Source organism: Nicotiana tabacum, chromosome 9, assembly GCF_000715075.1.
Source record: "Nicotiana tabacum cultivar K326 chromosome 9, ASM71507v2, whole genome shotgun sequence".
NCBI classification, from domain to species: Eukaryota; Viridiplantae; Streptophyta; class Magnoliopsida; order Solanales; family Solanaceae; genus Nicotiana; species Nicotiana tabacum.
In genome coordinates this window covers 18,682,569-18,693,527 of record NC_134088.1, presented here as the reverse complement: position 1 = coordinate 18,693,527, position 10,959 = coordinate 18,682,569, and the positions used below count along the sequence as shown (strand labels likewise).

Below are 10,959 nucleotides of genomic sequence, written 5' to 3'. Positions count from 1 at the left end.
GTTGAGAAAACTATTTTGCTATTCATTTTAAAGTAAGTCAAATTGTTACTTATTTATATATCCAAAAAGTTTTCTTCACTTTTATATTTAAAATACTAAATATTATTCTTTAAATACCTATAAACCTATTTTTTTTTTTAAAATGGGGCTCCCAAAATTTTGGGGGCCCAAGACACAAGCCTTACTATTGAACTGCAGGCCTAACTTCAGCCAACCATTTGAAGCTTGAAACTATAGATCCGCGATTGGAACTTCAGACCAATGATCTAGAGTTTGATTCTAAGAAACTTTCAAAATTTTGTAAACTTTTGCTATTGTTTAAATAGGGGTCCTAAATAGACTATTTTTGCACTTCGCTCTCAAAATCTGCAAGCAACAATCTAGAAATAAAAGGTTTGCAATTACATTGCTATATTTCAGTTACCTGCCAAGAAAATCAGTAACATCGAATGGATGCTGCTCTATAGATTTCACCTTTCAATAAGAGGAAAATGAGCTACCACCTCAAATTCTATTCATAGCCTCATCAAAATTTCAAACACATATTACAATAAAGCCTGCTGTTTTTCTTCTTCAATTAGTTTGGAGGCTTCATTTCCTACTATTTAGTTCAGAGAAAACTTAAAAATGCATTATTTACAATGTTGCCTACCAGAATGTAACGGAGACTCTCTGATACTCCTCGAATGATTATAGCTAAGTTGTTGCATTCCGTCTAGTTTCTTCTTTCGCCTTCCTGATTGTATTAAGCGAGAATGATTTGATAATATAGCGAGATCATTGAGCTCTTGAAGCGGAGTAAGAGCCTTCACAATTTCATCCATTGTAGGACGAGATTTAGGATCCCTGCTCAGGCACATGTAAGCGAGCTGCGCGATCTTTTGCACCCCTTTAACGGAGTAATTTAACTCCAGCCGAGGATCCACAAGTTGATAAAACTTTCTCTTGTCAGCTAAATATGGCCTTGCCCATGCTACAAGATTTTGTTCTCCACTTGGACGCTTTTTGTCCATAGACCTCCTACCAGTTAAAATCTCCAAGAGCACAACACCAAAACTAAAAACATCACTCTTCGATGTCAAATGTCCTGAGAAAATAGAAGACAGGTTTTGGTCATGTATCGACATTTTTAGAACACATTAAGCAGTGTGCAGTGGCGGAGCCACGTTTAACACAATTGACACCGAAAAATTATATCATGTTGCTAGGTAAGAGTATTTGTTTTATGCTTGAATCCCTTTGGCTTTTCCGTGTGTTTATTTTTTTTTAATTTTGGCACCCCTTAGTAAAAATCCCGACTCTGCCTCTGGCTGCGAGGAGCTATTTACTCACCATATCTTGATCACGTTATTCATGTCCCATTCAGATTAAGATATGTTTCCATTTTATAGACCATCATAGGATATTTATCCCTTATCTTCCTAGCAAATACCCTAGGGAATCTCATATAATCCTTAGCACAAATGAAAGAAATTAATGAGAGCTATTTACCTGTCATTACATATTCTGGAGCAGCATATCCATAAGTTCCCACAACCCTTGTAGAAACATGTGTTTTGTCACCTTGAGGACCAGCTTTAGCAAGGCCAAAGTCCGAAAGCTTAGCATTATATTCCTGCAGAATTATATTAGTGTTAGAATCCGGGAGAAGTATTAGACGACCTAAATTGAGATGTTCCTGATCAGATACCGAATCAAGTAAAATATTTGATGTCTTGAAATCTCTGTAAATGACAGGTTCAGGGCCTCCGTGGAGAAATGCTAAGCCTTTGGCTGCACCAAGCGAAATTTTTATCCTGTTGGACCACGGGAGAGGTATCGTCCCTATGAACAGTTATAACATACATCAGCACTTGCATTTTACCAACAGAAGTACAAAATTATAGTTTTTCGCAGTCTGCATATGTTATCCGTGTTGGTCATAGACATTATCATACTTACATTGTGTGTGTTTCTGTCAGAGGCGGATGTAGAGTGGTGATATCAAATTCATCTGAATCCAATACTTACGACGCGGAGCATAAACTTATGTGTAAAAATCTACTAAAATTTTAAAAATTACTAGTAGTTACGAACCCATAACTTTAAATACAATGGGTTCAATACTAAGAAACTTAAATATTGAACACCATAGAACTTAAATCCTGGATCAGCCTCTGGTTTTTGTGATGACTAAGTTTCAGGAAAAATTACAAAAGCCATTCAAGTCCTGACTATACTATACAAAATTAGACTTCAAGTCAGGGATGCAATATCAACTGTGAAGAGTGATTAAAGATCAATTTGCTTGCATTAATAAGACCAAACGTTTCAAAATGCAACGAGAAATCATAGAACTCACTTCTGAAAAGATGGTTTTCAAGGCTTCCACGGGTCATGAACTCATAAACGAGCAGCCTTTGATCATCTTCGATACAGTATCCGATTAACTTGACAAGATTAGGATGATGAAGCTGTCCAAGGAAGTCTACTTCTGCCTGCATTAAAATCATTACGTTATTATCCATTGCATATAGTCTTGCTTACTCTATTCGACTCATTTTCTTACTACTACTAACCACGAGCAGATAGTCTACGTACTAACCACCCATTCTCTATGGCCTTGAAGACCATCTGGTTTCAAGCTCTTGACAGCAACCGTAATCCCAGAACCGGGCTTTGCTGGTGCTGTCCCGTTCTCGTCTATCCAGCCTTTGAATACATATCCAAATCCACCTTCACCAAGAATACTATCCGGTCTGAAGTTCCCCGTTGCAGCTTTTAGCTCATGAAATGTGAACTGAAGCAGCTGCCGTTGCACTTTGTTTTCTGCAGCTGGTGTAAGTGTTGGTGGATCAGTATCATGAGGGGTATCAGACGATACTCTTGCTTCATCCTGAACGCACATCTCCCTGTTGCTAGCGTTTAGGTATCGGGTCTCTGTGGCTGCACTTGCAAAAAGATGTTTGATTGTAAATACTTCATATATCTCTCAATATTTCTTTCTAGGAATAGACATACTACATTTTGGTTTCCAACATGTAATGTTGTCTAGATTGTTAAAATTAGATGGAGAGAGTGGTAGAAAACTGTCATAGAAGGTTGATGTAGGCAGGGGAGGAGGCACAAGCTGACCTATGGTTCGGCCGAACCCAGTTTTTGCTCAAACAGTGTATTTAGCGAATCAAGGGAATTAAGCTGAATATTCCACTAACTTTAATTTTCCATTAAACAAAAGAAAGAACCTTTGAAATATTAACAGATTATCCTTCTTTGAAATTTAATAAATAATCTTAAATATGATCATCAAGCAGGGGAACTCCAGCAAACAAGAAGACAACATAGATAAATACTCATTGTCCATGTCGCTCCATTTTAGCTTAGCTCATCTCAATTCCATACTAATATTTGTATACAATCACTCAATAAACAAAAGAAATTTACAAATGACTTAAAGAAAGCCTAAATAATCACTAAGCAAGTAACATTGTATGTTAGCCAACCTTGAAAGATAAAAGTTTTAAACTTAAACAATGAACAAATATATTTTCGTTTTCTCGTCCAAGGGTGTGGCCAAGGTTTCAGGTTCAAATCCAGGGGGAGGTAAAAATACACTAGGTGATTTATTTTCAGCAATATAAGTCTTGATAGAGTGACCAGGAGATCACGCGTTCAAGCGGTGAAAACAGTTTCTTGCAGAAATGCAGGATAAGATTATTTAGAATAGACACTTGTTGTTCGGCCCTTCCCTAGACCCGCGCATAACAGGACCCGCGCATAACAGGAGATTAGTGCACCGCGACGCCTCTAATATAAGTCTTGACAGACAAAGTTACCGGGTGCCTAAATGGGAAGGTACCCGATAAAATAGCTGACGAGTACAAGTTGATCCAAACAACACCGCCATAAATAAATAATAACAAAGAGAAAAGGTTACAAGTAGAAACAAACCTGCATCATAAACAAGACTAGTTCTTGGAATAGAATTAGCAGAGTGTTTAGAAACAGAAGAACTACAGGCACCTCCAATAACACTGGACCTAAGAACAGCCCAACACCCACAATTCTTATTCTTCTTCTTATTATTTTCCATGTCCTCTCTTTCTCTTACTCTTCTTCACTTGTTAGTTAGCCTTTTTCATGGACTAAGAGAGAGAGAGAGAAAAGAGAAAGCATTGAGAACAAAGAAAAGATTCACCATATATGCTTATTGAGATAAAAAGGAAGAGAGAGAGAGGGGGAAAAAGGAGGAAATTCCTTTGTTTGGTGTGAGAGAAAATGAGAGATTGAAGGCATCATCATTAACAACATGATGGCAGTGTGTACAAAAAGAACTTTTTTCCCCACTCTTCCTTTTTCTGTAGGGAATGCCAGTCTCTTCACCTACAGCCCCCCTCCCCCCCCACCCCAACAACACACCCTACTCTTCCCTCATTCCTCTGCAACAACAGTTAACGGTTAAACAATTAAGTGCCCGTTTGGCATAACAAAAAATTTCACTTTTTCCTGAAATTAGTATTTGGTCATAAAAATTTTAAATTTCACTTGAAGTTGAATTTTGAAAAACTCCAAGAAATTATTTTTCAAAATTTTTACTTCAAAATCACTCACAAAAATCCAAAGACAGCTCCAAATTGTATTCATGTTCAAACATATCTCTAATTTTTAAATATCATTTTGAATTGAATTTTTATTTTTTCCGAGATTTCACAATCCTTATGTCCAAATGCCTACTAAAATTTTGGGCTCCCCATTATGCCCCAACTAATTTGAACTAAAGTCTTTCTTGGGATAAAACATTTTTTACCAAAGACACTTCATTTCTACGCTCAAATATTAAGAACGAAGAACTAGTACCACCAAACCACAAAATTTCGGATAACATTTGAATTCCTAAAAGGGGTAGTAAGTTGTGACACCCATAGTTCTCGTAATAAGGAGTACTATAAATATAGTAACCTCATTGCTTTTTTCTACTCTATAGGTTCGTTTGGTACGAGAAATAAGGGGTAATTAATTTCGAAATTTAATTTGAGTTAAGTTTATCTCCGGTTTGATTGAGATAAAATGTTGTATAACTAATTCCGGAATTAGTTATCTTGGGATTGTTGTATTATTTTTATCCCTATGAGAAAGTGGGATAACAACCCCGGAATAATTAATCCTGAAATAATTAATCCCAGGATAACTTGTTTCCCAACCAAATGACCCTATGAGTACAAATACTACTCCATCCGTCTCAACTTATATGAAGTTGTTTGGATTTCGAGAGTCAAACGAATTATTCTTTGACCGTAATTTTTTTCATTTGCCTTTTTAAATATTTTGAATTTTTAATTATTGTTATTTATAGTACTTTTTACGTAGTTTTTAAATATATAAATTATATTGAATTCAAGTAATATAAAAGTAATATTTTTAGCATTTAATGTGGTCATGTCGTTACCTTATATTTTTCTCTCATCTCATCTTTCATTATTATTAAATAATTTTATTTTATCCTCTATCCTACCTTTTTACGTAATAATTTTACTTCGTATTATAATTTTTTTAAATAATATTATAAGTTTAATCTTCACATTACTAGTAGGTGATATCATGAAATGACAACAAACGATATAATTTATCGAATGATACAGTACAATATAGTGCAATGCGATACGATACATTATTGAAACGACATGTAACAACCATCCAAACAAGTGGTAAAAGATATTTCCATTTTATCTGTGTCAAATGCTTTACAAAAATTCCTTGCTCCTCTCTATAATATTTAATGAATTTATAATTTGTTGTTCTCTAGTAAAAATAATTGACTAAGTGGGTGTTTGGACATAAGAATTGTAAAATTTCAAAAAAAAGTTAATTTTTTTTTCAAGTGATAATGATATTTGAAAATTAGAGTTGTGTTTGGACATAAAAATAATTTTGGGTTGTTTTTGAATTTTTGTGAGTGATCTGAGTTAAAATTTTGAAAAACAGTATTTGGGAATTTTTTAAATTTTTGAAAAATTCCAAAATTCATCTTCAAGTGAAAATTGAAAATTTTGTGATTCTTATGTCCAAACGGGCTCTAAGATTTACATACAACTTATGGGTGTATGTGGAACTTCTAGAACGTTAGGCAAACATGGCGTTTTGTAACTTAGCAACTTATGCCATTTATAGATGGAAAAACGACCAAAAAGATAGTAGCTGATTTCATAACAGAGACATATCTTAAGGTCATGCTTTGTCAAAATAATTATAATAATGACTAGCTTCATCTTTCATTTGAAATTGCCTATTGTTTGATCATTATGATTTTTTGAGAAATCCCGCCTTCTTGTAGCTATGATTAGTAGTTATTATGAAAAAGGGAAACAAACTGCGGATTATTAGTGTCACATTTTCCTCCTCATAAAATGATGAAACTTTAAAGAATCAATTTAACATGCCTGACCTAAAGGACAAAAAGGCTTTTGTGAATTGGGTAAATTTTTATGTTTGGTTTTTTAGCCTACTATACACAACATATCCCCTTGTTTTAGGCATCAAAGTTTAATGCTACTATATTGTCATTTGGTGTCCATCTATTGAGTGTCTGCACCTTGGTTCTTGAGCTTAAAAAGATCTATCCAAAAGTAGGATTTTCATGTTTGGTTCAAAACTCCAAAAAACAGTTTCTTTTTTTTTTGGTCCTTTTTTGTCTTTTTAATATTATTATTGATTTGGAGAAGTAGGTCGATGACAATTTTTTTCTTATTTGTGGTATCAACATGCGGGCATCTCCATCAATTTTAAGAGGTATCTGTTATTTCCATCAATATAAATATTGGATAGTTTTGTCTATGTCCATCAATATAAATATTGGATAGTTTTGTCTATGTCCATCAAAACTTAAGATAGAAAGAAATCTAATATTTTTGCAATAAATAATAAGAATATAATTTTTTTAATTAAAATAAATATAAAAGAGAAATTTAACCTGAGAATAAAATACATAGAGATACATATTTGGCATGGGGTAACCTGGTGGACAATAAAGAGGAGAAAGATAGAAGAAGGATATTAATTTGGTGGATTAGAACAATAATGTACCTTAGTGATATAAATTGTAACTATATTAGTAGATTGTAATTTTGATGTTAGTTTTTCTTGAGTTTGTCTTGTCCAAACTGCATGTCTTTCTTTCTTCTAATCTCGCTATTTACATCTGTCATAATGTTTTCATGAAATAATCAAAATATAATTCAAGACAATTTTATCTCAAACTTTTTTATTCTTGAAGCTTGTCTAACAAAGAGCAACTACCAACATGAAGAATGTAAAATATTGAATGGTCAAAACACTAAAAGGGATGGTCAAGGGCACTTTAAGTAGCATTCTCTCTTTATATAAATATCCCCAAAACAATTAACTAAGTCATTTAGAAACCCAAAACTAATTAGACTTTATTTTATATTATATATATGTGTGTATATTTTTTTTTTTGTATGTGTAGATTTCTTTTTGTTTTTTTTGCCTAAATGTGTCTTTATTTATTCAAAAAGGGAGCAGAGGGGACTGAGATGTGAGAGCTTGGTAGGGCTCATTTTAATTAACCAATATAAACAAATCAAATTGTACATCCTTGATGTTTTTGTATGATAAAAAGCAAAAGTAAGATCCTATTCTTTTCATTATTTATTTGTACCGTGCTTGCAACTTGACTATGAATTATTGGAAAAAAGTTGATACCCATTGCCAATACTAACTTTTTGGGTCCCTTGCATTGGCCCCTTTACATGGGCAATTCATAGGAATGGATTTTTTAAGATGGGCGAGTGCTATATGGACGGTAGCGGAATCAGAATTTTTACTAAATAAAATCAAAAATAAACACGATAAAAAAAAGTCAAAATATAAAAAAAATAAAAAATAAACACACTACGAATTCAAGAAGGTTCATCATATAATATTTATACAAAAAAAAATATCTAGTTAAAACAAATGTAATTTTCCGACCAATGGACAAATGTGTCTTTGCCACTGGAGGGGGAAAAAAAATCGAGCAATCAATAGTGTAGCTAGCCCACTTAATGTCAATATATGTATGGCAAACAAGATAACCCATTTGTTGAGGTAAAGTTAGCAAGGTCTATCATTGGTGCATGAGAAAATGTTAGAGCCATATATTTCAATTGGGGGAAACAAATTTTATGACCCATGTCTGTCACACGAAATAAATAAATAATAATATAGAAGATCGATAAATAAAATATTAGAGATTTTTGTAGGATCATTTTCTCTATTCAAATTGTAGCTCATCAAAAGAGATCTTATCCCTTTTCATTCAGTTGACTCTCATATCTATCTAAAACGTATAAAGATTTTGAAGGAGATTGATTTTTGTGCCCTATTACAAATGTTCTTTTAGTTATTTGATAATTTTCACATAAGATCGGTAAATAAAATTATGGTCATTTGTTTCAATTAACATTATAAGTAATAATAGGTTATCATTTCCTCAAGTTTCTGATTATCAAGTATAGTTATACGTTGATACTGTAAAAACAATTACACTATTAATAGAATTTGGTTAGTTATATAGCAGGCACTTCCCCAAAATCCGTGTGCACGCAAGATATTTCGTGCACTGGATTGCCTTTTTATATAGCAAGGTTCACACTTTTCTAGGTTATTATATTAGGCTTTATATTAAAAGTTACTTATCCTTGTATGTTAATTTTATATGATGGTCGTCTAAAAAATTTATACACGGCAAGTATAAAGTTAAATTCTAGCTATTATTAGTGTTTGGTGAAGGTTTCTATACAAACAGTTGTATATTTACTAAGCTCTTAAACCACTTGAGCAGCATGTGGCATCAATGTTTAACCAACTATTCTTTTCTTTTTCACTAAAAATATGACATCTCTTTTGGGTTGATTGGTAGTATACTATATATAGGCATCCTCTCGAAAAATATATGGATGATATTTATATGCTTCCTTTGACTAAATAGTCTAAGATTCCATCACAAGTTGAAATTTAGACACTTGATTCGCTTTAAAGTTAATATTTTCTTGGTTGGTATTGAGTTAGAATGTTTTTATTTTATTATTATAACTATCCGATATATAATACTTTAATTTAATTAGTTTGGTTTACATCGCGTAGTTTGTAACATATATCTTTGAGGTTGAGGTTGAGGTTGATCGTATTATCACTTTTAACTCGCGCCAGAAACTATTTACATTCGGTAGCCGATAAAGTATATAAAATTTGTATAATTTTTGTATATGACATACAGAATATATATACATATATATTTTTCGGTTATTATTTTGAGAGCGGTTATACAATGTCATTTTTCGAATAACTTTAGTCTGACGTTGAGTTTTTCATCCATCGTCGGGTCTTCTCACGTCTTAATTAAACAAAAGTGCATAGTCATAAGGGCTATATCACATAAGATCCTTAATTAAACAAAAATAATTACAATAACTTTCTGTTTCTTCCCAACACAGCTGTTATTTGTGTAGTAAAAAAATTTCTTTTACTTCCCACTTCGCAATTAGTATTTAAAATATTTCAATTATAACAAATTTGTGGCTATTACAGCATTTAATTATCTGAGTTTAATTTGAAAATAATTAAGGAAATAATTTTTACATTGAGATTACAATCATATGATTTGGTTCTGGTATTTTGTACCCAATAATTTTGTGACACAAAAAGAGTACTAATTTTAGGACAGATGGAACCCCATTTGTACATATTGCCGCTATTAAAGAAGCTCTTTAAAATATGGCCACGAATTAAAAATTAATGCAACTTTAGCATTATTCAATGACCCAAAAAGGAGGAGATATCATTAAATAACAATAAATAGCAATAAATGATATTTAAGTAAATAAAAACGTATGAGTCAACTGAAAAGGGTGAGATCTGTGGATGTTTTTTCTGATAATGATGGATGATTGATGAGTATTCGAATGTTCAGATTGTTCTTGGATCGAGTGAAAAAGTTAGGCAAAAATCTTAAGAAAAAGCGGTATATTGCATGTTTGCAATAAAGCCAGATTCTACAGAGAAAGTCAATGTGTTTTCTTACAAGTGAATATTTTATGTCCCATATCATTATGTTTCTTTCTATTTATAGGGAACATATATCTAAAAACCTAATAGGCTAATAGTATAGGTCCGGAGAATATCCATAAGAATATTTTTTATTGTCTTACCCTAAAACTAGCCATTATTCACTTTGTCTACGATGAGTGCTCGACCTCGACCTTGATCCTCAATAACTCATCGACTCTGCCCTTCATCTCTTAAGGGACCACTTCGACCTTGGGAAGGCCTTTGTCGAAGTCATACCGGTGACACATGGTAGCCCATGAAGGCCCTATTAACGTTGATTCACTTTAATCATATGAAAGATAACTTTTGGCCTATATAGTTAGTCCGCTTGTTGAGGTCATCCTCGCAGGCGAGTTCAATGAGCGGATAATGTCATTCATGGTCGATCTTATCGAGCAAACTATACGGGTCGTAGTTGTCGTGGTGAGCATGTAACGTGGCTCTCCGTGGGCCGCGTATTTCAAATCCCTTAAATTTTTCGGGTGGTTTGTTGGAGTCATCTGGTTCAAGAGAAGGGGTGATGTCATGACGTCATGTGTCATGATGATGCCTGTTTCTGATGCATTGCTTTGATTTGCGCGTGACTTTTGATTGGATCTGCCATTTCGATTCTGGTGCCAATTATGATGAGCCATTTCGGGTTTGGTGCCCATTAAGGTAAAACGTTTCAGGTTTTGGGGCCTTAATTTCTACAAATAGGGTTGTTAAACCTGGATTTGAAATTTCTCTCTCCTAAAGTTTTGAGATATCAACTTCTTCTCTGAATCTTCTTTCTCTGTTCTATTACCTCACACCGTACCCTAATCTCTCTTTCTTGCATTCTTCTTCATAACCTCAAAGTATGTCAAACTTATCCTCAGATGCTGGTGAAGGGAG

At 33.4% G+C, this 10,959-nt stretch overlaps 1 protein-coding gene across 1 annotated transcript; it reads right to left on the bottom strand.

The window, feature by feature from the left end:
• Window positions 1-468: 468 nt before the first annotated feature.
• On the bottom strand, window positions 469-4,326 carry LOC107779613 (serine/threonine-protein kinase PBL34). Its single transcript, XM_016600067.2, has 6 exons — window positions 3,931-4,326; window positions 2,585-2,925; window positions 2,342-2,477; window positions 1,691-1,824; window positions 1,492-1,615; window positions 469-1,087 (listed from the first exon to the last, which is right to left on the bottom strand). The coding sequence occupies exons 1-6, from the start codon at window positions 4,070-4,072 to the stop codon at window positions 633-635; spliced, it is 1,332 nt and encodes a 443-aa protein (XP_016455553.2). The 5' UTR covers window positions 4,073-4,326; the 3' UTR covers window positions 469-632.
• Window positions 4,327-10,959: the final 6,633 nt, after the last annotated feature.